General features: G+C 41.3%; 1 protein-coding gene across 1 annotated transcript in view; it reads right to left on the bottom strand.

The window, feature by feature from the left end:
- The window catches only part of sorcs1 (sortilin-related VPS10 domain containing receptor 1), a gene marked incomplete at its 5' end in the record, with an annotated part of 227,137 nt that overhangs the window by 42,236 nt on the left and 157,167 nt on the right, over nt 1–27,734 (bottom strand). Inside the window, 11 exons of the mRNA XM_083980323.1 lie at nt 912–1,019; nt 1,370–1,461; nt 2,930–3,006; nt 5,488–5,590; nt 8,096–8,242; nt 11,224–11,403; nt 13,035–13,124; nt 13,336–13,454; nt 15,722–15,786; nt 20,442–20,515; nt 27,161–27,319. Of these exons, the coding sequence (XP_083836449.1) occupies nt 912–1,019; nt 1,370–1,461; nt 2,930–3,006; nt 5,488–5,590; nt 8,096–8,242; nt 11,224–11,403; nt 13,035–13,124; nt 13,336–13,454; nt 15,722–15,786; nt 20,442–20,515; nt 27,161–27,319 (1,214 nt within the window). The remainder of the gene's footprint in view (nt 1–911; nt 1,020–1,369; nt 1,462–2,929; nt 3,007–5,487; nt 5,591–8,095; nt 8,243–11,223; nt 11,404–13,034; nt 13,125–13,335; nt 13,455–15,721; nt 15,787–20,441; nt 20,516–27,160; nt 27,320–27,734) is intronic.

Here is a 27,734-nt window from a genome sequence, read left to right as displayed (position 1 = left end):
TCGATTCTTCTACGATTTTTTGGATGGCGATTCGATTTAAATTGCGATTCTACGATATTGCCGATTCTCTCGATTTTTAGTCTGCATTTTTAACATTTATCTGCACACAAATACTGTAGGAGCCTATAAATTAACAGGCTACTCCATTATAAAGTTAACTTAAACCCTTTTCAAAACCTGGACTCTCTGTATGTAAAAAAGGCTAACAAATGCACATTTCACAATATTTAAAAACATTTTCAAAAAAAATAAAATAAAAAAAATTTCAAAAAAAATGATTGATTTTTGGAAAAAAATAACGATTTTTGGAAAAAAAAAACAATTAAAAAATCGTCAAAAAATATATCGCGATATTTATGTGAATCGATTTTTTCTTCCACGCCTAATTTCTAGGCTACTAATTTGAGGAATTTTACCAAAATCCCATTCAAAAAAACATATTGACTTTAAGACGAGGGAACCGGAAGTGCTAAAAGCGCTAACGGAGCTCCATGTTTACTGGCAGACTCTAGATCTGTGGTTGCACCCATATAAATGACAAAAGTCAGCATGGGCTGGTGGGCAAGCCAGCTTCCCAAGTAGCACACTGCAGTCAACAGGGGGCAGCACGTTTACAAGAGACAATATCAGATCCCGTATGAGACAGATGGCTGTTAAAATCATCCATGTCAGTAGTATTTGTTTTTCCTTTCTTTCTTTTTAACTGCCTGCCTTACTTGCCCTGATCGAACACCACTGTCAAGTAGTGAGGACTGGCCAAAATGTCCAAATGATGAAACTTTAACTGCTCTTCACAACGTATAGACATATGAATAGACACAGACAGACATGACACACACAGGCTATGTGTTGTTACTTTGCTTTCCAGTGTGATTGATAGATCTCCATGTTGACAAATGTTTGGTACTCACGTCATGATGAGCGTCTCCTCCCCAGGCTCTCCCAGCACCCCGTCCACAAACAGAGGCATGTTAGTGAAGCTGTACTTGTTCCACTGCCGTCCTTCATCAAAGCTCAACCTGGGAACACAAACAGCCATAGCACGGGGGACCGGTGCTAATCCCCTGACTGTGTGCACAAGCTAATGACCCTGAGAGCTGTCTAACAACTTTATGTCATATTCAGCACAAGGCTGAATGCTCAGTGAACACTAATCAGTGGAAGCTAGACTCATTATGGCTTCAAACACACAAAGGTTAAATTGAATGACAGTTGGCGAAGCTAAGTTTCCCACTGATGGTGTGTTTTCTAACCTGAATATTATTGTCTGCCAGTTTGAAAAAAAAACTCATTTTCCTTTGTTTGAATAACTTAAGACATTGGAATTAGTCACGCAGTGACAAATGGCATCTCTGTCATAATGACTCACCACAGGTGTCGGATAGGAAGTGGAGTGTGTCTTATTGCGACTAAGGCACCTCCTTGGTTCAGATAGAGCACTGCATACTCCTCATCAAAGATCTGAAGGGATAAAAAAAGGGAAAAAAAACTCTTCTCTCTGTAACAGCTTGTTATCCATGTACATGTCTAACACACGTGTGCACACACCCACACTGTCTCATTCAAGTAAGCAAAGTAACAAGTAATAAAACCCCCACACGGTACATCACAGTCAGATTGCGACATCACCTTCTGAATAATTACATTTTTCATTGCCGTGTTTAATTAGAAACAAAGCCCATAAATTGAAAATGGCAGGATGAAGTGAGGTACAAACCACCCACCTGCACTGCATGCAGGCAAATTACTCTTAAGATATCATTTGATCATTAACTGGAAAGGATTGCAGGGTTGTAATTTGATCACGGACAGTGAGTGATGAGGAGAAGATGGTGAGGACAGCGGGAACAGCGGGTCAGCAGGTCAACAGTGTGGTCGTTTTAGTTTGTTAACGATTCAACTGGGAACATCATTGCAAAAAAATCTATCAGCAGGTATGAGTCTGGAAAATCAATAACAGAACATATTTGCTGGAGCGTTCATGTGAATATTCTTGGAGGGAGCCAATCTCCGCCAACTACAGAGACTTCACAGACCATAATTTACTCTAGAGATTAAAGTAGAAATCCTGAAACACTTCCCAAGTAAACTACTTGGCTTAGTTAGCGTCCATAAGGGAGTAGGAGCTTCAAAATGATAGCTCCACCCAGACAAATCAAATCACAATTAAAGGGATAGTTCACCCAAAATTCAAATTTCACTCATTATCTACTCACCCTCATGTCGACTAAAAGCTGTGAGAATTTTCAGAGTCCTCCGTTCCTTCTCTGAGTTACGGGGGGGTCCGTGTAGCAGTATTTGTCCATATAATGGTTGTGAATGGGGCTCACTTTTCTTCGTCCAAAAAGACACACCAAAAAACATCCAAATACCTCCATACTGCTCGTCTGTAATGTCCCTCTGGTATTGAAGCCCCGACATGAGAAATTGTTCCGCCGGTCAGTGCAAATCACGCGAGATTTGCACGGAAGAGCAGTGAACCGAGACACTGGGAGCTTCCGCTACAAACAAGCTTAAAATATAGACTAATTTCATTTTTTTCCCGAACAATTTCTCATGTTGGGGCTTCAATACAAGACGGACATTACAGACGAGCAGTATGGAGGTATTTGGATGCTTTTTGGTGTGTCTTTTTGGACAAAGAAAAGTGAGCCCCATTCACAACCATTATATGGACAAATACTGCTGCACGGACCCCCCCGTAACTCAGAGAAGGCACGGAGAACTCTGAAAACTCTCACAGCTCTTAGTTGACATGAGGGTGAGTAGATAATGAGTGAAATTTGAATTTTGGGTGAACTATCCCTTTAAAACTGTGTGGCTTTTTTGAAAAAGGTGAAACATGTTACAGTACCGTAGCTAGTTAGCAGCGTGTCCTCACAACATGCACAGACTCATTTGCATGCAAAAGTGAAAAAAGTCCACTCACCTGTCTCCATGTGTTCCCTGCATCCGAGGTGATGTACACAGTGACGTTGCTGGTGCTGAGCTCTGAGCCGACCGAGCCTGGAGGTTCAGCCGAGATTCACAGAACAAGACACACAAGACAAAGTTGAGGTAGAGAAACTGCATAATGCAGACACAGGAAATGAATTCTAGACGAGGGCAAATAAATCCAAACTGTGGTTCTACAGTACAGCAGCAGCTCTCCGGTCCTGCAGCTGCAGACTGGGCTTGTTAATTACAGCGCTGCTCCTGGAGATTGTTGTGACATTTGCCCATACTTCTAAATTAACCAATAAATCCAGATTACTGTAATCATCTTTCAGCAGTTGTGACCATATTAAGACAAGCTCTCCTAATGTAGCACAGACCGTTGAACTTGTCTTAATTCAGCCTGTAATTGGTGCCAGGTGGTTCAACACAAAGCTGGAATGTAATGCCAGAGTGTTTCAGAGCTCGTCTGAACTGAAGCCTCCGTGGGAAACAATGTGCTTTACAATCCAAAACAGTGACTGCTGTTAGCGATGACCTAACAGCGGCTCAACATCTTGATTTTGTTGACCTTGTGTTTGATGTTCCCACCTCACCGCAGCGAAGGGAGAGTTGTGGTATGTTTACATCAGTCTCTGCTCAACAAACTTACAACTTTCAGCCGACTAGAGCAGCTTCACATAATTTAAGAACACGTCCTTTTTTCAAAGATGATGCCCCTTCAAAAATGTCAAATTTGTTAAATATAGTATTACTTTTGGGCAAATACCATATACACTGTTGTAAATGGAAAAATAAATCCCTGTCAATCTGTTTTAAAAATGAACTAAACAAATATTTTAGTTCCTTAAATTTACTGGCAGATGGAAATGAAAAAATTAATGATATGAGGGAAATTGCAATACGATGTAATTAGTTTATTTATGAAGAGTCCCAATAAGTACAATGCCTTCAACTTGTGTTATCTTTTATTTTATTTTATTTTATTTTTTCACACATTTAAAATAGCTATTTACTTATTCAGTACTAAGCCTTGTAGATTTAATTTTCTATTTTTACTTAAGAAAAGTAATGTCTTTGGAAAAAAAAAAAAAAGAATGCAACCGTTTCCTGTTTGAGAATGTATGTACATTTTGAACACAATGAAGTTTGGAAAAAAAAAAAAAAAAAAAGCTTCACATAATTTACCTTGAATGTAGCCCATTCATGTATTCAAATAACACTGTCCTGCCCAGACACAGAGCTCTTTCAGATGGAGCAGGCCTCTAACTCTGAGACTTGTGTAGCAGAAGAACACAGCGTACTTGGCTGTCATCCAAAACTTCATAGAAAGGTAGTTACTCTCATTCTAGCGTCTCCACCTGCTGTGTAGCCTACTGCCTGGTGCTTCATGACCGTCGTCACTGACAACAGTCCAATGGAGTCCTCCACTTTTACAGAGTTAGGTCTATGAACGTATTCCCTCTGCTGTACTGAAATGACCAAATTAAAAAATATTTTGAATATTTTGTAATTGGGGAAGAAAAAAAATGAATGCTGTTCCTTGGATCCCACATCTACACACATCTATGTCATGTGTTAATATCACAATGCCCCACAAAGGTCTAGATGCCCAAACTTGTAGCAGGAGCTTTGCCTTCTCCAGACACCTAAGGCGTCGGCCGATGTGTTATTGACAGTGCCAGTCCATGCAGGAGTAAATATCACTGAGGTGTGAATTCACCTGGGGGGTTGCTGATCTCATATTCCTTTCATTTTGTTTCCTCGACACTGAGTCAAAGTCAGTCTTGGCTGTCTGTCCTTTGTTTCTCGGGGAACAGTGAGGCTCAGAGGATTAAATCATATGGATTATATACTTTGTGGTGCTCTGTCTTTTTGTTTATGCCATGGTATGTTATGTTATTTACCCCCTGTTCAAATGTCAGGTGTTGTAAGGTGCCTGTGGGAGTTGTACGCTGATGCTGACAGGGACAAAACAATTGTAAACAGGAGGAGAGGAGTAAGAAACTGCAAACAGGCAAGTGCATTTTGCAGATATGTGTTTGAGAGCTGCTGTGGAAGCACCAGTGCACAGAAATGTCCAGTGCCAAGAGTTTCAGCTACATGAAAGAGAGATTCCTTTCCTTCTTGTCTGTCTGAGTGATTTTTTATCATCTTTTCCACTTTGAGTTAACACTATGTTATCTAAAACATCCATATATGAATAAAAGAAGGACATAACTGCACTGTGAACTGCACTGCCTATAAAAATAATGTGTCCTTTGTTGTCTTGTGATGAAAGACATACATAATTTACATTCGACATTCTTTGACAAGTTTGGCAACTGTATTTCTAAATCATGAAATCTAACAGTTTTAAATGATTATCTTATTAAAACTTGGGGCACATGTCGGCACTTTCTTCTATCAGTCAAGAATTACAAATAATTAATAATTATTTAGTGGATGAAACAGGAAAAAATGCAGCAGGGCTTTGTTTTCTGAGAAAATCCCACAAATCCCAGAGAGAGAAAAAGAAAGTCTCGCCTCTCACAGCGATTCTGTCTCACCCACCTGACGCGACGATGATCCCCGGGGCTGAGTCCCTGCTGGCGATGTTTCCAGATGTGTAGGGATTTGCAGACACATGGAGATGGAGATGTAATGAACAGTATGGCTGCAGAGAATAAATCGCAAACTCAATTATCACAACTATCAAACCAAGCCGACAGAATCAGAATCACTGAAAAAACCATCAAAAGACACTTGTGAATAAAAACGGCCGCGGCATCAATTTGGATCCACAAACCCTCCCAAGTCATAAATTCGATTACAAACACCATTTCCCCACTGGCTCGTCCCACCATTAATTCTGATTGGGTTAACCTTTACCGACACTATTCTCATTACGACCCAGCAAAATGCCAGTGGTGCAGGCCATGTTGTGACGGGCTGTTTAGAGGTTTATTAAAACTCTGACATTTCCTGACAAATGACTGTGTAATATGGGCAGAAGGTGAGGCACGCCGCGGAATCACTAATTGGTTTATCAAAAAAGGGTTATCATTTTCATATATAAAGTCATGTTGAGAGAAGACGCTCAAGTGCCGCATTGCAAACGGCATGTGTAAAGCAGCAGCAGTGGCACAGACCATCATATTTACATCAGGGGTGTGTCTATGGGTGGGCTGGGGTGGGTACTGCCCACCTAGTGGACTCATCTGCCCATCCAATGAACTCTTTTTGTCCACCGATACCGATAACTTCCTGCTTCTCATAACCGATGCAGACACTTAAAGGGATAGTTCAACATTTTGGCAAATTAGCCCATTGCCATAATTGCTATAGTCATAGCAGTAGGTTCGTTACCTTTAATTGTCAGTGCAAGCTGTTTTTAGAACAGCGGAGCAGAGCCGTGAGCTGCTCAGAGCTATGCTATGGAGGCTAAAGGAATTTCTTGGTTTCCCTCATCAAACTCATCAAATACACAATCCAACAACTCCAAAACGCTGTCGTGGACAAGTTGTGAGCTGCACATTCATCACGCTATGAGATAATAACGGAACGTTACGAGACAGTTGTTTTAGAGATAAATTCATTCAAAACCGCTGATGCGCGTTGCGTTTAGGGACAGTTTTTCAGCAAGCAGACTCTGTATTTACCCTGTATTTACCTCGAAAATGGCTCAGTTTCGTAACGTTCCGTTCTTATCTCGTGGTGATTGTGCAGGTCACAACTTGTCCATGAAAGCATTTTGGAGTTTTTGGATTGTGTATTTGATGAGTTTACGGCGCTGCTCCGCTCCGCCGTTCTAAAACAGCTTACACCGACAATTAAAGGTAACGAACCTACTGCTATGACTATAGCGATTATGGCAATGGGCCAATTAGCCAAAATGTTGAACTATCCCTTTAAACATTACAGCTCTGCCTCTGACACAGTAACCGACATCACTACTGTTGGAATCACAACAAAAACCAGAACAGTTATGACTCTCTAAAAAAATCTACATTGTTATTGTTTCAAATCAACTTATGTGGCAAATGGACTGAAAATGACCAGAATCAAGATAATACTGGCTGATTGTAATGTCATTATCAGACTTATCTGTGTATTTGCTAATAATTATTGGCAGATAATTATCAGCCAATATTGGGCCGATAATTATCTGTACCGATGGTTATCGTGCATCCCTAGTCATAGCTATTTTTTGAGTGTTCATGGTTTCATGTAATTTTGTCATTGGACGTCAAAAACGGCACTGCTTTCCTATTGGCCATTTTGAAGGTGTGGGTGTGCTCGTCCTTTACATTATCACCAAACCACAACACTTCTTCACACGTAGGTACAGACACAGTTTAGTGAACTGCAAGAGCTGTGTGTAGCTAGCTGCTCACAGCAATCCAATTCAAACCGTTCATACCTTTGATTGTTGTTCGTTCTTTTCTTTGGTTCTTATAAGTTGCATTAGTCTTGTACAGTTCACAAATGAGTTTGCACCATTCTGCAAGCTGTGTGTTTCTTTTTTTTAAGATAGCAGCTCATTTGGTGGCTATTGGGGATTGGCCAGCTAGCTAGTGGGCTGATGTGTTGCTAGTCACTGGAGTTGGCAGAAAGTTTTCCTCTCTACTTCATCATACAAATGAGTTTATTCTCTTTTTTTTTTTCATGGGGCAATGCCCACCCGAAGATGACATACACTGTGATCTTATAGTCTGGCTGCTTCATCATTTTAGCACATTAGTAGAAAGTGACTGAAGCTTCCAAACAACACATCAATAGATAACAAAAAGATCCACTATTGAAGTCGTTGTGTTTTACATTTCAAACGTTGAGTGAAAGACTCATCTCAGCTGGACTCTGAGAAGCCTCCAAGTTCCAGAGACTTTCAAAGACAGAGGAGGGGGGGGTGAAAAAAAAATCGCGTGCTTCTCTAACTGACACCACTTTCTCTCTGTGTGTTTTAAATGGGAGGTCAGCTCATTGGACTGAATCAAAATGGCTGACCTTTCAGCTCAGCAGCCTCAGAGCGCTCAGCGTTGACGGGCGGTGCTCTTTTTGAGCTCAGCCTCTCGTTGCTGCTGGGAACAGTCAGCTCCTGTCAAAGCTGCTCTTTGATGGAAGCGCACGCTTATTAAAACATGTATGAACGCAGCATGCCGGCAGACACGCGGACACTCACCAGTACGCAGTGGATGCTGTTGCCCCTCAGGTCTTTGCTCGGGGCCTGCAGCAGCCTCCAGTCTCTGCCTCTGTTGTAGGTGATGTGCGTCTTCACTAGGTTGTCTGCCCTTTTGTTGGCCAGGAACATCCCTTTTATCCCCGCTACCTGGAAGATTAGAACAAAAAGCAGCTCACAGCTCCATGTTGAACAGATTAAAGGCCTTTTTCTCACACCGGGGATGTAACGAATAAATGACATGAAATTTGCGAAACATTCAGTATAAAAATGAGTCTCCAAGCATTAACCAATGGATGGACAAAGTGAAGGAAATGTGTTTAATGGAAAAGATGACTTTCCCTTTCTCTGATCAAGAGGAGCCAACTTTCCCCAGGAAATGGGAGAATTGGACTGTTTTAATCAAAGCAATTGAGGACGCTACACACTCACAAGTAAAGACACTGGACATTATATATAGGATTTTCAACCAAGGAGCCCATGTGTTTTTGTTTTATTTTCTTGACAGTTCTTAAAGAACTATCAGTGTTTCCTCCGAGAAGCGGGGGCATTTTCATTTCGGCGTCCAATCCTCCACGGCCGCCTCGCGCCCTGCAGCGATCGTTTCGGCGTCCGGTCTATTTTGTGCACGAGCCACGAGCCATCGCGTCAATCTTGGCAGGAAGTCACACAAAGAAACAAAGAAGTGTGTACGTTTGTAGTCTATAATGTTTATTAATCGAAACAGAGCGCGAGAGATGAACACAAACACACACAGCTGAGGGGCGAAGCGCCACAGAGTCATTAATTAATGGTAAACGCTGGATGCGCTGGTTGATAAGTTTCGTTTTTTTAATGAGGAGGAAATAAAGAACTCAGCTGTGATTGAAAAGCATGAGTCGAAAGTTGTAACTGTGTAGTGGAAAGGGGTGCAAAGTAGGAAATGGTAACTGGTTGTGGAAACCCTGCTTTACATTGTTTTAACATTAAAAAAAAAATCATCATTCTGAAGGTGTGGCGGCTTTTATTTTGCCGTGGCGGTGCGCCACGATCAATTACATGTAGAGGAAACCCTGACTATTCAATTATTCTATTATCAATTTAAGAGACAACAAGTTGACAAAGTTTGTCAACTTGTTGTCTCTTAAATTGATAATAGCCTACTAAAAAAAAAGTATCAAAAAAAAAGAAATTGCGAAACATTCAGCGGCAAATATTTTGCATCAAAACCATTCACACCGGCGGCGACACTAATATGCGACACATGACAATTATATTCCGCAAGTTTTGCTTTGCGACGGGTGGTTCTTCGCCTCCACATCATGTAAATAAATCAATTTAACACAACTACTCTTCTAAATCGTCTTTGGTGAGAGACACAGGTTGTTTACATTGTTGTCATGGTGTTGTGACGTGGGGGTTGTGACGTACCTCCTTTTCACGCTACATGATTGGTTGATGCGTTTATTTGCCGGGAAAAAGATCAGAAAAATCGTCCTCACTCCCGAAAAAAAATTGTCTTGCATTTTCGCCGTGTAACATTCTGGTCGGTGTGAAAGGACCCGTGATGAAAACCGTGAATTATTTGCACGAAAAATACGTCTCCGCTGTGAAAGGGCCATAAGACTTAACATAAACCAATCAGGCCGAAGTGAATAACACGAGCAGGTGAACACGTTGTCCTCACAGGGTTCCTACGCAAGTATAGAAAAGTATGGAATTTGATTTTATACATTTCCAGGTTGGGAAAAGTATGGAAAATGGAAATTATTATATGGGAATATATTTATTAATACTTATCTGGGTTTGGTCTTACCTGAAGTTATTTGGGTTAATTATTTTGTATGTGCTATTGTACCTTGCTACAATCTCCTGGGAATTATTTGGCAACATAATGGCATACAAACTATGAACTATGAAAACAAATGATTAATTGCATAATTTATTTACATGATACACATCTAGTTACTCAAATGTCACAAATTATTATTATTTTTTTTTTTTAACCAAGAAATCTGGAAGTTAGGTTGGAAGTATGGAATTTTGAAATTTCTAATGTGTAGGAATCCTGTCCTCAAACTTGATATGTGGAAAAATGGGCAGTGTAAGGATTTGATCCAGTTTGACAAGGACAACTGTAAGAGCATTTACCTGATTTTTTAGGCAATAAAGAAGAGGTAAGCATCTGTGAGTGGATATATAAGTATGTATATATTTATATATATATATGTCCACCCACACATGCTTACCTCTTGTTTATTGCCTACAAACTCAGGTACAGCCGTAAACACTGAGTGGGGAAATGATCAACTGTCTGGGGACTTGTAATGTGTGTAATCAATATAGCAGTAATCGATGTGCATCTTTAATGAATTTGACCCCCCCCCCCTAGGAATAGTTAAGGGATACTGATACTGAATTGAGTCAGTGACGGTTGCATCAGGCAAAGAAACTTCACTTTAGTGATCGAGGCATACTTGAATCTCCCTCGGAGGAACAATTCAGCAAATCCTCCTCTTTGGGTTGTGACCCCAATCAAGATAGTGGATTTGTTTCTATCACTGAGGCCACAGCAAGACACGAGCGGCATCATCAACAGCTTCATTATTTCATTCATAGTTTAGTCGTGATGTTAAAAAAAAAAGAAAAAAAACAGAGCTGTGTATGCACGTTCCAGAGTTTCAGCATCAGCCTGCAAATGCTTTTTTTTTTCATTTTGTACAAGATGCGTTTTGTGAAGTAATATCTGCAGTTATTCATCGAAGAAAGAAATAATCTCAGCCTCACAAAAATCTATATCCCTGGCACAATCCCCCTTTGCTTTTGTCGATGTCAGCACTTCCAAGCTGCTTCATATTCTCACACTGTGCTGTGAAGACTGTAGGCCTACAGCAGCAGGGTTCGTTTCCAAAATGACAAAAGAAGAACATTTCAACGTGTCTGCCTCCTTGGCCGTAAGGTATTGATCAGTGTTTATAATACACTTGTGGGCTGGGCACTAATCAAGCAGGCCTTTATTTGATGCTGTGAAAATGGGCCTCCTGTGCAGCATACGGGTCCAGGAAGTCTGCCTCAAACTCAGCAACACGGTTTGCTACTTGAAGTGCAGATTTGATATCATTTCATTAGGTAGAAGATCGAAGATAGTTTACCTCATAGAGATCGACCATGACGTTGCCCTCGGGGCCCATGCTGCTGACCACATTTTCCAGGGCCAGGGTGTAGAAGACACCCGACGTGTCCGACACGTACAGGTTGTAGGTTTCATTCTGGTTCCACTCCTGCACGGCTGCCACCACACGGTTTTCATCCGTACTGATCACATGCAGGTCCTGGCCGAGGCAGAGAGATGAACATCAGGATGTCAAGACACCACAGTATTTTATATTTATAACAGCATTCCATTATATTCTCTACGTCTTTTTGTGTTTACCTTTCCTTTGTGCTGTGGCGTGAAAAGATAAAAATATTTGGGCTATTTTTCAGCCCAATATTTTCCACTTTCCTGTGATTTATTTGAAATGTTGATGTATAAGAAGATGAATATGTGGTTTCAATAAACCCAAAACCATCTTGGTGTAGTGTAACATCTTCTCTCTGAAGATCTAGTAACAACAGATCCTCTCTTCTGATTGGCTGACTGTTATCTGAGTGATCAAATAAAAATACTGCAGATTTGTATCTATATTTGGAATATCTTGTTTAAAAGAAAAAAATGGTTGAGCTGTAGATTTTATATATAAATTAATCGTGTGGTAATAGTAAAATATCAAAAATAAATGAATGTTAAAAGCTATAATGCTTTGAATTATTTTTTGATAAAAAGGAGTGTGCATCTTTTAGGCTGATCTAAAATTGAAGAGTTAATTTGCAAAAGCAGATGAATGCCATTTTGAAAAAAATGAGCTGATGCTTTTGGATTATTCTTTGCATAGTGTTGTTTTCAATAAAGCCTTATTTTTTTTAGCTACATCTGTTTTGTTACGTCTCATCTCCTTGGTCAAAGCCACTCAACTTTGGTTTGACTTATATCACCTGGTGTAAATAAAGATTTTTTTTTTAATTTAATTTTTTTTTAAACAGAGTTATCTGCTTTTGCAAATGAACTCTTCAATTAAAGCAGAAGTAAGCGATCCGGTGGTTTTGGCAAACTTCCTGTCAGCCGATGGAGTTAGCAGTCCCCGCCCTCGTCCCTACGTCACCACATTCACGCGCATCCCTTGGCTGCACACACAGAGAGGACCGCCCCTTTATGCCGTTCTCTCTCCTCATTGGATAAAGGTTGTAGGATACAAGGAAAGTTTTCTCCTGGGCTTACAGCAGAGCAGAGTGACTGACAGACCCGTGTTTCAGACCAAACACTCTATAGAAGTGATTGCTGTCGGAAGATATAATTATTTAAGACTTAACACAAACATTTCGCTTTTCTGCTTTAATACAATAAAAAAATCTACTTGAACACACTCCATTATGTTTGTTATAGCTTTAATTTTCTCTCTAACAAAAGAAATGTGCTTAATGATCTTCACTAACTACAACTGCTACATGTTCACATAATCTTTACCAAGAGGAAACAGCAATCATTAACACTGTGCCTGGTGCGCTGGGCAGAGATGATGCAGCTGAGGCCGAGCTGCTTGGTTGTGTGTTTCATCTGCCTCTGACTGTGCCAATACCACCTTGCAGTGACAGTGACAGCACCCGGGGAGCTCAGGGCTTGATTGAATAAAACATGTATAATTGTCAATGGGGACGTGACAAGCGAGGCCACATGCACACACAGAGAAGCAGGGGGAAAAAAATCTGATAAGAGTCATGTCGAGCCAGCAATGAACTGCAGCTCCACAAATTAAATTAGAATTGCGTCTCATATATTCCTGGTGGCAGATGCTCACATATGGACTTCTGCCTATTCCTAAAATGAATTTATTATCAAACTCTCATGTGAATGTGTATACGTTACCTTGGGCAGGGTGTACTTGGGTAGCTTCATGGGGGTAAAGACATCTCTTTTGGCAGACACATAGTAGATCGGTCTTCCTGCTGTTGATACCTTAAAGTGATGAAGAGTAAAAACACTTTTGGAGACAAATAGTGAAAAGCAGAAAAAGCATTTTCTCACAGCACAGAGAGAGACACGTAAGTCTGCACTAGTAGCACATCTCTCACACTGATCTCGGTACATTTCTGACAAATCCTCACTCTTTCTGCCTTGTTCAATGTTTTTAATGTTTTTTCACTGAGCAAACTGGCCAATTACCCACCTGGACAAACACGTACTCATCTTGCACCACCAGAGAATTGGGGTCAATGTAGCCCGGGAATGGTTTGCCCTTGTTGGCGTCTGTGCAGTTCTGCAGCTTGCAGGTGACGTACAGTGCCTCTGCTCCCCCACACACACACAAAACACACACATGCACACATGTCAAGCCACAGCTTCAGCAATGGTATTAGACAATGAAGAAAGGCAGCCTTCACCCGAAGCCAAGTGGCCTCTTCGGCCTGCTGCATTACTCGTGTCAATAAAGTGGTCTCAGTAAGGGAGGAGAGGCTGAGCACAAGACAGATGACCAGAGAGGCCAATTGCTTTCTTTGCCTTCAATTGCAGCTCTGGGATGGAGCTGTCCCCACATGTTAGTCTCAGCCAAATATGTGTTGGCCGCCTCCATGTGCTCATGATCAATAGTGAATGGTCTCTGGCTACATGACTGTAACAACTGATACGACTGATGTTTGCTGCGGTTGTATTTTCTCTCATCTCTTGTGTTGGCCTCAAAGAGAGTGATCTGACAGAAAGATGGCACAGATACAGATACCATTTTGAAACGTGAATTAAATAAGGGAAAGGATACACTATTTATTTGGTATTTAATGAAATGAAATATTAAGTAAGAAAAAAAAATAGAGACTCGCCAGAGATAGACACAAAGAAAGTGAAACCAAGTCATGTTCACCACTGGTTGAACTTTAAATATTCTGCTCCATTGATTCCCCACAATGGACCAGAAAGAATCTGAATTTGCTTGGACACTCCCTGGTCAGCTGGTAGGCCTACTACCCATGTCTTTCAAACTCCTTAGGTTGTAACCCTGCCCTGCGGCCATCATTTTGTAGCCTCCCAGGTGTCTTAAAGGGATAGTTCACCCAAAATTGAAATTTCTCATTATCTACTCACCCTCATGTGGACTAAGGGCTGGGAGAAGTTTCAGAGTTATCCGTGGCTTCTCTGAGTTACAGGGGGTCTCGGTGTAGCAGTGCATGTCCATATAACGGTTGTAAATGGATACCAACTGTCTTCGTAACAAAAAGACACACCAAAAAACATCCAAATACCTCCATGCTGCTCGTATGTAATGTCCGTCTTGTATTGAAGCCCCGAAATGCGAAATTGTTCCGAAAAAAAAAAAAAGTCTATATTTCAAGCTTGTTTTGTAGCGGAAGCTTCTCGAAGCTCCTCTTCCCGGTTCATCAAATTTGGACGAACTAGGGTCTGTCCTCTTCCCAGTTCGTCCAAATTTGACGATTTGACGATAATTTTTTTCGGGACAATTTCGCATTTCAGGGCTTCAATACAAGACGGACATTACATACGAGCAGCATGGAGGTATTTGGATGTTTTTTGGTGTGTCTTTTTGTTACGAAGACAGTTGGTATCCATTTACAACCGTTATATGGACATGCACTGCTACGCCGAGACCCCCTGTAACTCAGAGAAGCCACGGAGGACTCTGAAACTTCTCCCAGCCCTTAGTCAAAATTTCAATTTTGGGTGAACTATCCCTTTAAAGACATGTCTGTGACATGCTTTGGTCAAAATACCCCAAGGATCAAACATCACAGCTCTTTTCATCCTCTCTAAACAGTCCTGTTCAGAACGGCTGGTTTCAGTGCCTGTCCCTTTAAATGCAAATGAACCACTGCTTGCCCCGCCCCTTCTACTGGTACCAGGTAGCGGTGGTATTATGCAAATTTGAATCCTACTGGAAGACAAACCACATGGATTTCAACCTAGAGAGCCTGAAAATTACTGGGTTTTTTTTGTCAATTCTCACATTTTGGGGGTCGGAATGCAACACCCAAATCTATGTTAAAGAGCCTTCAAAAAGTGATATTTCCATAATATGTCCTCTTTAAAACCAAACTTCAAAGTGTGACATCATCACACATTATTTGTTTTTAACATAACATGAATATTATTATTTGCATATAAGCAATATATTCACAATGTTATAGATTATTAATACAGGAATTCATGAGACAAATATGCAAGTATAGAATTACTTTGACAGAATAATAATAATGAAATGAAGAAATTATAGGGGGAAAGGATTCTGACATCATATTCAGTAAGTTAATCAAATCAAATTCTATATATCTACCCACAATATTCTGCTGTCCATTGAAGTGATATTTTTCTGTCCTTACACAAGTGCTACTGAGCTAAATCTCTTGCTTTTAAAAGCATTCTAATATATGCATTACTTCTCTCTCTTGGGTCATTGTGTGTCCCCAGACTGGGCCATTTCTCCTGTCCCCTTGCATTACCTGTCCACACAACTCCCAATCCCACTCTACTTTGGCAAAAATGCTCACAATACAGTACAAAGACATCAGAAAATGGAGCGCTGAAGTCAGAATTCAATTACTCACGTCCTTCCGAGATGGTGGTTTCCAGATGAATTAAGCCCGGCTCTTTGTCCAAACCCATTTTAGACCTGAAAGGCAGACAAATGTGTTTCAGGAACATCACCACTGGTCTTTAGCCTCTGGACAGATGCTACCTGCTGCTGCTGCTGCAGTTTGACCTGTCAGATTGCACGCTGCAAAGTCAGACAAACTTATACCTCAAGTCAAGGACAGCTGTGGTAAACATCAGCAGTCCATGTCTACATTCAGAGTGCTTGGAGGAAAGACCTCATGGTTTACTGTATGACCCAAATGCTCAGAACCCCCAGAAGGTCTTTCCGCCCCCCAGAAAGATGGAGGAGGACATTTCCTGACATCATTAGGGGAGGAAAAGCCATTGATTTTCTCGCTACAGTAGGGATGCCCGCAGATGGAATAGCATATAATCATTACTGCATTAAATATGTATTAAAAAGACTAGGGGATCAGAGGAGAAGCAAAGGCAGCACACATGCATGGAGGGGGAGAGAAAGAGAGAATGTGTCGACAGGTAGCACACACTGACACAGAATGGGAAGAGAAGTGTAGCGTCTGTCTGTGTGAGGAGAATGAGAAGCAGACACAGTGAGAGACACGGACCACCACAGCTTCTAATCATTATACTTATCGGTAGTATTGGTGATTTCCCAGATGAAACACAGCTGTGAATATGATGGCCTACTTATCCAAACCACATTTCCACATTTTTTTTTTTTCTCTGATAAATCCATTCAGGTACGCGAGAGCAGTGCGAGACAGACAAGGCTTCCAGTTAGTGGGAGCGGTGCAGTTTGTTTAAGCCCATAGCTTTACTGCAGCGTCTTTGTCTGTGTGCTCTCTGAGGAAAAAGCGAGGAACAGGTGGAAAAAAAAGAGTCGCACTTGATCATGAGACAGATCGAGCCTTACAAAATATCACTTTGTTTTGAGATGGCTGCAAAAACTATGGCTCATTGTTGCCTCACATCTTGCTTGGGCTAACACGTTACACAAATAAGCTTATTAAACTCTTCATCTTTCTCACATGTTTTGGTGGCTACAGGAACAGCAGACATAAGAACCCTCTGCAGCCTCATTACCAGAGCTCCCACCACACCTAACTGCACAGTGTGTGTCCTAAAATAGAACGCTGACAGCTTCTGCAGCATCAGCCCTCCAGGCTCCCTTCACTCCGGGCTGCCCGGCTCGTTACTATACTCTGACAGTTCCTCCGTAGTTTGTTGAGGAGAAAGGGGTTTTTTATTTATTAATTTTTTTGTTGTGTGTTAGTTGCTGTTTAGAGGGCAGATATGACTATGTTTGACACCACCCTGGGCCGGTGCTGGTGCTTGCGATACCATTTAGCTGAGGAAAACATGGAGGCCTGCAGTGACATTTTGTTGTTTATTTGTTGTGTATGGTTTTTTTTGCTGGTGATTGGTGCACAGATATAATGAATCAATATGATGCAGGTGTGCTGCAAGTGGAGAAAACTACATCTACATACTTTGTTTCTGTCCCAATAAAGCATCCACTTTACGTCTAAATCCAATTATTTTCCTTCATCGCTTCTCTTGTTTTGTTACTGAAGGTTAGTTGATGTATTTTTGGTTCCAGTTACAAGAGTTAGAAAATATTTTGTTATTTTAACCTTCATTCAAATTGCAGCTGCAATCTACTCTCCTCCCATTGACTGAGTTTACATGCACTTCAGTACCCCGATTTTAATCAGGGTTTTTAAGTATCCCGTTTTTGTGTTTGCGCATGTAAACATTTGCCATTTCCCGATTTCAGAAATCGGGATAAGCCCGTATCCCGATTTTGAGGAACCCGATTTTGCTGCCTGGAGAACTCAGACAGAAACCAGGATACTGGAGCATGTAAACACTGTACCCCGATAGCTGAGATACAGTAGATACATAGATACGTTACTTACAAAATGCCGGCGACAACAAGTGCATATTTCTGGAGCGACGAGGAGACTATTAAGTTTTAATATTTTTTCATGTGAAAAAGTAACTGTTTAGATTCTCAATGTGCAGTCGGTTCATCCAAATGACGGCTATTTCGAAGTCTGCTACGAAGTTTTTCGGAGGAGTGAAGCTCCAACTGTGTGTGCTGTGACTGGGACATAACAGAGACAGCAACCCTGTCTCCTGAGCTGCTCAGCCGGCCAACCTACGTTGTCACCCTGGGGGAATAAAACGATCGTTAACTTACCCACAGGTTTGTAGAGGTTTACCGCTGGCTGGTAAAAAAAATTTTGGGAGACCAAATTTTTTTTGGTCTCATTGATGAAATCTAACAATTGTGGCAGGCGCATTAGTTTGTTTGAATGAAAAGGGAAGCTTCATGTGTGTATTGGACAGAGGAGTAGCGCTGCCTGGGGCTCTGTATGTACAGAAATCACCACATTCACTTCTATAAATTAATGTTTTACAATGAACCAATCAGTCTGCATTACATTTTATTTTCTTCTGGCAGCGTTTTTAATTTGTAAATTTTGTTGCGCTTCCTGTTGTAAACAAACATGAAACACGTACGCGCACATAAGATGCAGTAATCAGAAACCGGGATACTGGTGTTTATCATGTATACGGGGAAACTGAATAACCAGGTTTCTCTAAGATCATGTAAACACCATATCCCAAATTTGATCAAAATCGGGATACCCATCAAAACCGGGGTACTGAAGTGCATGCAAACGCAGTCATTGAGAGGCACCGTGGGGATAATGGGGTATTCATTCATCTGGGCCACCTCTATAGACAGGACATAACAGCAAGGAAAGTATTGGTCAGATTGCACTGAGGGCTTATTTTGAAGCATCCTTCCACAGCTGAACACTGTCAGTCACATAATGATGGCCAACTGTCTGCCACAGAGGAAGATCAGGCATGTCAAGCACATGAATAATGAAAGTCTGAAAAACCTTGCTGGCTCATCAGCTCCTCACTTTGTGCAGAGACAATGACGTCATCTATCCAGGACATGACAATGTCAGAACTGCTCCGCCTTTGGTTTGTGGAGTTTATCATTACTTTCTCTGACAGGTATCATCTTTGTTTTGTTCCTTTGTTTTTAGCAACAGACCCTCGGTCTGCCTTGAACTGCATGATACACTGCAATGATTATAATTACAATTTAGCTTACAGACCAACAGTCTTTTTATAGCATGGAGTGAATTTGTATAATTTTCATTATAAATCTGAGTTAACATCATTTGCTAATGAAATCTGCTGTAGCTAATGAAATTGCCTGGCTGTTGTCTGGGTAATATGATCTCAGCATGAAGGTGTCTGATTAATGCTCAGATACGTGGATAAGACTTACAGTGGAAAACAAGCATTTCATGTCATCTTCATATTCAGTTAGCAGCTAGCTCCGCTGCTGGGTAGAAACTGATTTTTCTACTTTTCTATGACTATTCCTTTAATGCTTTACAATGACACTCACTGGCCAACTCCATGTCTTAGCCTGCAGACGCCTGGAAGCGGCTCCACAGCTCATTCTAATGTGTTTCCGGGAAAATCACGAAGATAGGGGAAGGACACTCCCTGCATCATCATTAATACATCTTGGTTCAAAACAGTCTGTTTGTTAAAGATGTAAACGTACAGGCTGGTGTGATTTTGTACCTGTGTTTTGAATGTGAATATCAACCTTGATTTGGGTTAGGGTTAGAGCACTCACTCATTTAAAACAGTGCAGGATGAAGCATTAGCTTTCTGGTCATCGTATGCTACCTGATTGTGCATGTAATTTATTTTTTTTATAATGACTATTGCTCTGGATTTTATGGTGAAAGTGCCTTATTTAATGCAAATGTGCAGTACTTTATTGTTTTCACTATCAGAGCATTATTTTTTTGCACAATTTATGTTTTGCATTGGAATATCTTTGCACTTTAGAACATAATTTTCTGAGCTCCTTCCACTACTTTATAATAGGCCAGCAGCAGATGTGGAGCTGTAGTTAACATTGTGTGCCGATAGTTCCACAATCAGAACTCCTGTGTCCCGTGCTTCGTCCCTCTGCATGACACCCGGCGTCACATCCAACACAATGAATTTCTCCCAAGGGAGACAATAAAGACTCATCTTATCTTATCTTATCTTAACACAATGCAGAGTCCCAGGGTGTTAAGGGACACTCCAGCACGGATCGGGTTACACTTAAATGAATTTGGCAAATATCAACAGATTAATTAACAATTAACATGTTGATACAGGAATAAAGCTGAGAAAATACATTTCTCATTTCATGGGGTCTTCAATTCTTAACAATCAAAAATGTTGTGACTAACACAACAAGTGCATTATCAAAAATATGCTCTGGTTTAACCATGTTTATGCCTGTTTTTCAACCAGTACCGGCTTGGGGTTGAATTTATAGAAATTGCTATGCAAATGCATGAGGAAAAAGTACATTTATTTTACATATTTTTTCATCACTCAGCCCTAAAAGCCTATACACAACATCTATTGCAAATTGTGGGTGTTGGAATCCCTCCTCTGTCTCTCACCCTGAGGTTTCTCCTGTTTTTTTCTTGGGTGTTTTTCCTCAGTGGATGTGAGAGGATGTTGTTATGATGCAATGTAAAGCCCTCTGAGACAAACTGTTTGTAAAAACGGGCTATACAAATAAACTTGCCTTGCCTTACTTTATCTCCATGATTACATTCTTGCTTACAGTTTGTTTAAGCTTGTCCAAGAGCCTGTACTTACCAATAGAAACGATTAGGAGCCACTCTTTCATGCACCAGCTGCCACCTCCTCCCAAACTCCACGGAGCTGTAGAGCTGGAAAACAACCAGGCGTCAGAATTCAGTAAAATACCATCTTTACTATAACAGCTGATCAAATTTAGCAAAACACTGGTCATCCAATGGGTAGCCTACATGCTGTTTGACACGGGTTTGTTTTTACACTGTGATTTACAGTATACCTCTCTCAATGCACACACACACACAGGCTACAAACACTTTACTTAAGACAACTAAATTGGATTTTAATCTACCTAAGATTGAAGCACTGCAGGGGGATTTACACAATGTATGGAAATGTAAAGACTGATGTGTAGGGTGGAGGTTTCCTGAACTACAGAAATGTGTCTTGCTGCCTGTGAATGGGAGGGAGGTATGAGGAGAGAAGCCAAAGCATGGTGGGTGGTCTCAATACAGCCATTGTTCACTATTCAGTAAGTCACTGAAATGCTGAGATTGCCACAGTACATAAAGGGGGCAGAGAAAGCATGGAAAATTCCTGTGTAATGTGCTAATTGTCCATAAAAACTGATTTAATTTGCTCTATTGAGATTTCACAGGTCGCTAAATATTGAATTAAGCCATGAGACTTCCACATCCAATTGTTTATAACTAGAATTAGTTCCATTTGTAGTAAAATTACATTCAAATCATTCAACGGCAAAGTTCCCCAGTTTTCATGGGACTAAATTTACAGTTTCTGTAAAATCTTTTTAAAGCCTTATTCGAACAATGATCACATGGTGGATGATAAACACTCCAGTTCCTCTGGGTTCACAACGGAGGCTTTGAGTTTCTGTCATTGTTTAATTTTCCACATACAGCAGGTACTGGGGAAGAGGGCTGCTAGCTCCATATGGACAGTGTTCCGAAATATAACTTTTCAATGCTAAGAAAACAACAGATTGGCATTTGTCATTAAGGCAGAGGCAAAAACTTTGACCCTCATATCCTTTCAATTTAAAACTCAAACTAATTAGATGTTGAGATAATGTACCAGATGGCATTTTGTTTTTATTCAAGTGGTCCAGCCCTTCAAGTGCTTCAACTCAGTAAAAAGTGTTTTTTTTTTTTATCCTGTTGCTCTGTAAATAAACAACTTTGACAAAGTGATACATAGTCACTGGAGCCCTCCTGTCTCCAAACACACCTGCATTCTCTGACAAAGCACATAGACAAATCTGTTTACTCTGTGACTTACAGCTGGAATTTAATGAAGCGTAAAACTTATTTCAACGCTTTGCACTGGTCTTTTTTTTTCATTTTAAGCATGAGTAGTCATGCATAATATGTAGACAATCATTTATTAGCGGATAACAAAAATGTGAATGTTTGTTTCTATTAATTTAGTTTCTAAATGTATTTATTTATTCTATCCTGAAGGGCGAAGTGCAGGCCTGCATTTAAAAGGCATCCATGAGAGCACCGTTCACACAGATGATCACTGCTGTCAAATCAGTAATTCTCTTTTATTGTGTCAGACTTCCATTTCCTGTGCTATTTGCTTATACGTCACTGTACTTTAACATAACAAAGGACTCGACAACCATCGGTCAAAGGCCTGTATAAACAAGAGTTACTGCTACCTTTAATAGTTTGTACATTAACACAAATCAACTGATGAAAATTTATGGGATGGCAGTAAAAAATGTGAGTTGTGACTTAAATGCAGTCGTGACATTAGGGGAAGTATATGGTATAAATTTTCCTCCAACATGTCCATTTCATTTTGTTGCTCTATAAAGGCTAAATGCATATTATATATACAGTCTTCACTGTGACTATACTGCAGGTGTAGTCTAATCTCATGTCAAACAAGAGGTGATATTTCCATGGTTTTGGTGCTGAGCAGATGCAAGGTACATGAGTGAGGTGGGAGGGGTTAGGGGAAGCAGGGTTGAAATCACTCTGACTAATTATCCTCCCACAGCAAGTTAGTATGTAGCCAAGCAAGTGACCGTGAAGAGGCAGAGAGAGCAGGAGGTGAAGGGGGAGGGGGTGGAGGGTGGAGGGGTCGGCACAGCCTTTACAACCGCCAGAGGTGTCTCAATCAACAAATGCAGCAGCTCTGCCAAAGGGAAACGAGGAAAGTGAAAGAGAAGTAGTTTTGAGGCGGAGATGGAGTGAGTGAGTGAGTGAGTGAGTGAGTGAGTGAGTGAGTGAGTGAGTGAGTGAGTTAGAAGAGGGTAAGAGGTGAGTGTGCATGTGTTGAGGTGAGTCAACAAACATCAATGTTAAACAATGTGAAACATTTCACAAAACACCTGCTGACATTTCATCTGACATTTTCAATAAGATGAAAACAATCTGTCTCTAATTTGTGCTTTTTACACGTGAATAAATTCACCCCCTTAGATCTCTAAATCATATTATTGGAAAATGATAAAATGAGTCAGTGAGTGAGTGAGTCAGTCAGTACGTTTACATGCAAAGCTTAAAGGGATAGTTCACCCAAAATTGAAATTTCACTCATTATCTACTCACCCTCATGTGGACTAAGGGCTGGGAGAAGTTTCAGAGTCCTCCGTGGCTTCTCTGAGTTACAGGGGGTCTCGGCGTAGCAGTGCATGTCCATATAACGGTTGCAAATGTATACCAACTGTCTTCATAACAAAAAGACACACCAAAAAACATCCAAATACCTCCATGCTGCTCGTATGTAATGTCCGTCTTGTATTGAAGCCCCGCAATGCGAAATTGTCCCGAAAAAAAAAAGTCTATTTTTCAAGCTTGTTTGTAGCGGAAGCTTCTCTTCCCGGTTCGTCAAATTTGGACGAACCAGGGTCTGTGCTCTTCCCACTTCGTCCAAATTTGATGAACCGAGAAGAGGAGCTTCGAGAAGCTTCCGCTACAAAACAAGCTTGAAATATAGACTTATTTTTTTGGGGGGGACAATTTCGCATTTCGGGGCTTCAATACAAGACGGACATTACATACGAGCAGCATGGAGGTATTTGGATGTTTTTGGTGTGTCTTTTTGTTACGAAGACAATTGGTATCCATTTGCAACCGTTATATGGACATGCACTGCTACGCCGAGACCCCCTGTAACTCAGAGAAGCCAGAGAGGACTCTGAAACTTCTCCCAGCCCTTAGTCCACATGAGTGTGAGTAGATAATGAGTGAAATTTCAATTTTGGGTGAACTATCCCTTTAATCGAGCTACACTCCAAATTCGATTTTTTTGGCGTCTAATCGGACTTCTGTCCTTGGGCCCTAGTTTGCTGGCGCAGCGCAGGTGGCGCAAGGTAACGCAGCCGGTCTAATGCAAGTTTCGACCAGCGCAGCCTAGCGCAAAGTCAGATTGGAAGATTGGCAGATCGCGCTGCGCTGAGATAGGCGTGGCCGCGCAGCAGGGGGAGGCGTCACAGATTCAGCTTGGTGCAGTGGAAGTTTTGTGCGAAAATGTCCCGCCGAGGTTGCGCTGAAAGCTCGCCACCTCCAACCAGGTCTATTCTCAGCGCAGGGCGGAGCGCAGCAGGTGCAGTGGAAGTTTGGCTGACTGACCTGCAGTGCACACACGTCACCAAGACCTCACAGGCAGATCTCCACAGTTCCAGACACATTTCAATGCAATAAATATCCACAATAACCACTATTTAATGCAACTAACGGAATCAACACGTGAATTTATATCTATATAGATTGTCCCGTCACATCTGACGTCAGATCAAAGCAGAGATCAAAGGCTGTGGCACGCGTAATGGAAACTCCACCTGAATTAACACAGCAGGGACGAACTGGCACTGAAAAGCAGCTGTGGATGTCCCAAAAGCAGGACTGAGGGAGGAGGATGACTGCATGTCACTGCCGTGTTGAGACTACGCACTGCAGTTGTGATGATCGCTTTATTTATTTATTTACTTATTAATTCATTAGCGGAGCGACCGCATCAGGCAGCCGTAATGAAAAACAAAACACAAATCATTATCTCTCTTAGTCCACCACAGCCTCGGTATCAGATAGTCAGTATAGCCTATACTCAGCATCTCTATCACAGAGAAAAAAGAGAGGAGGACAGAGAGAGAGAGAGAGAGAGAGAGAGAGCGCGCGTCCTTTACGCTGATTTCATTCCGCATGGTGTTTGTTTATGTTGTGATTAGTGTAGGCTAAACCTCTCATCTGTCTTACACAGGGAATAATAAATTGAAATGAATAAATGTGAGTTTCTTCATTAGTTTATTAGTTGTTGTTTCTTACAATGAGCACCGGTTCTCAGTGTATCAGATCAATCCTGGTTAAGTATATTAGTAAACTCATTGTTGGTCACTCTGAGCTCGGACCTCCGGGGAAACAGCTGTTTCCTCCGGGGAGAGGTTCGGCCTCTGGCGTCGCTGTTTCCTCCGTCCATGTCCAAGTATAAAATGACAAACTTGCAGCGCGCATCACCCGCCGCGCAGTTAAAGGTGAGGAGAGGAGCTCCTTTGATTGGTGAAGATCTGACTCGGCTGTGTCAAACCCACTCCACGCCTTTCTCTCCTCCTCCTGTCTCCCTCCCGCCCTCTCTCCTCCCTCTTCACCGTTTGCGCCGGTGGGAGGGACGAGGGGCGGGCTTGCGCTGGTCTAAGTCTGACTGCGCGGCCCACCAATCTTGCGAAATGGACCTGGGCCACACCCCGTTGGCGTGGCGAAGCTGCGCTGATGTTAGACTTCACCTGGTCTAAGAAACTAGGGCCCCTTGTCCCAGTTTACATGCAACTGAGAAAATCGAATAACTGACGGGAACGTGTCCTCCTCCTCAACACCAGGTGGCGATGATGCGTCGTTTCAGCAGGTTAATACGGAATCTTTTCCGGTTGATTTATTAACCAGGCGTCAGACTGGCATTTTCGAACAACAGCAAGATGGTTAAAGGGATAGTTCACCCAAAATTCAAATTTCACTCACTATCTACTCACCCTCATGTCAACTAAGAGCTGTGAGAATTTTCAGAGTCCTCCGTGCCTTCTCTGAGTTACGGGGGGGTCCGCGCAGCAATATTTGTCCATATAATGGTTGTCAATGGATACCAATTTTCTTCGTCCAAAAAGACACACCAAAAAACATCCAAATACCTCCATAGTGCTTGTCTGTAATGTCCCTCTGGTATCGAAGCCCCGACATGAGAAATTGTTCCGCCGGTCAGGAAGAGCAGTGAACTGAGACACTGGGAGCTTCCGCTACAAACAAGCTTAAAATATAGACTTATTTAATTTTTTTCGGAACAATTTCTCATGTTGGGGCTTCAATACAAGAGGGACATTACAGACGAGCAGTATGGAGGTATTTGGATGTTTTTTGGTGTGTCTTTTTGGAAGAAAGTTGGTATCCATTCACAACCATTATATGGACAAATACTGCTGCACGGACCCCCCGTAACTCAGAGAAGGCACGGAGGACTCTGAAAATTCTCACAGCTCTTAGTTGACATGAGGGTGAGTAGATAATGAGTGAAATATGAATTTTGGGTGAACTATCCCTTTAATTGTACAGCTTTGTTCATCTCGTACATACGGTAATGTGTGCGTTACTTATTGTGCAGGTAAGGTGCAGGCTATCCCTCGTGGTCTTGCTGATTTCGAGAGGCAGACAAGAACGCCGTAACGCTACAACAATAGCTTCTGCGACCGGCTTTTCTTGGATGTTTTTGTCAGTGGGGGGGGGGGGGGGGGGGGGGTGGAGCATGCGTTGTCCAGTTACAATTCCGAGTAAGGTGTATACAGAAAGTCGAATTCCAATCGCATTATCTGGGTGTCTTAATCGGAGTTGGAGAACTCCGATATTAGGGTTAGGACTAACGCATTTACATGCACTCAGTTGTCCAGTTATAGTCAGATTAAGGCAATCATTTGGTTTTCTCAAGAGTCATGTAAACGTACTGAGTGAGTGAGTGAGTGAGTGAGTGAGTGAGTGAGTGAGTGAGTGAGTGAGTGAGTGAGTGAGAAGAGAGTAAGAGGTGAGTGTGCATGTGTTGAGGTGAGTCAACAAACATCAATGTTAAACAATGTGAAACATTTCACAAAACACCTGCTGACATTTCATCTGACATTTTCAATAAGATGAAAACAATCTGTCTCTAATTTGTGCTTTTTACACGTGAATAAATTCACCCCCTTAGATCTCTAAATCATATTATTGGAAAATGATAGCGGTAGGAATATATTGCACATGCACAGTAAAGAATAATTTCTGAAAAGTGAAGTCAAGATAATGAACTAAGATGAAGACGTAAGATATAATTATGTGCTATACATTCATAGGCTGATTTTGTTTTGATTTTCAAAGTCAAAGTGCTGTCTTATGATCTCAAAGTTCTACTTTTCTTTGTAATCAAATCACATCATCATAATCATTTTCACAGAACGTTTATAGAAAGTCAAACTTAACATTTGATAAATTCATATTTAGATTTTCTTTTACAAACACTTTTGTATATTTTTCATTAGGCTGTTAAAAAATAACCTAAGTGTATTGTATAAGACAGCATACAATACATGCTTATTCTGCTCCCTCCCAGATGAACCTCATGAACTCTGACTTTGTGCTTTCAGCCAAACTGTTGTGAAACAGGATCACACATTGATCCGGCCTGCTCAAAGGCGATGCATCTCCAGATTGTTGTTGCTTATCCGACTTAACACTCAGCTCCTTTTGATATCTTGAACAACTGGCAGCTTAGGCCGCCTTTCCCCGCTCTCTAACCTTTTGGTCGTGGCTGTAGGCCAGAATCCAGTCCTCCTGCTCAGGGTGGAAGAGCAGGCTGAGGATGTAGAAGTTCAGCCGGTACTTCTGGTAGGTTGCTCCTTCATCGGAGCTGATCAGTAAACTGCTCTCCACTTCTGGATCAGTTAACAGCATGATCTGAGGGAAGCCAATGGATGAGACAATAGACAGCATCAATGGATTAGGAGATCTCAAACAGTATTTCAACACTTAAAATAAAAAAACAACATTTACTCCATAATAATACTGCATTGAATTTGTGTACATGGCTGGACTGCATGGTAAATGTATGAGATTGAGATTGTAGTTGAAAAGGTGGAGCCACAGTAACATAGTACATACAGTGCACTACAGTATCGACACATCTGGATTCACATACTATATACATATATTTGTCTATGTTATTTTCTATAGGAACCTTTTTCTTTAATTTGGACCCATCTGTGTTCAAGTTACTAATTACCATATCTGCAATATAGCATTTTATATGAGCATTTTTCTACAGATGATGTCATACTTCAGAAAATCATTCGTATGTTTTAGGCTTGATGAC

Source organism: Trachurus trachurus (genome assembly GCF_905171665.1).
Source record: "Trachurus trachurus genome assembly, chromosome: 1".
NCBI classification, from domain to species: Eukaryota; Metazoa; Chordata; class Actinopteri; order Carangiformes; family Carangidae; genus Trachurus; species Trachurus trachurus.
This window is presented reverse-complemented; position numbering and strand designations above follow the sequence as displayed.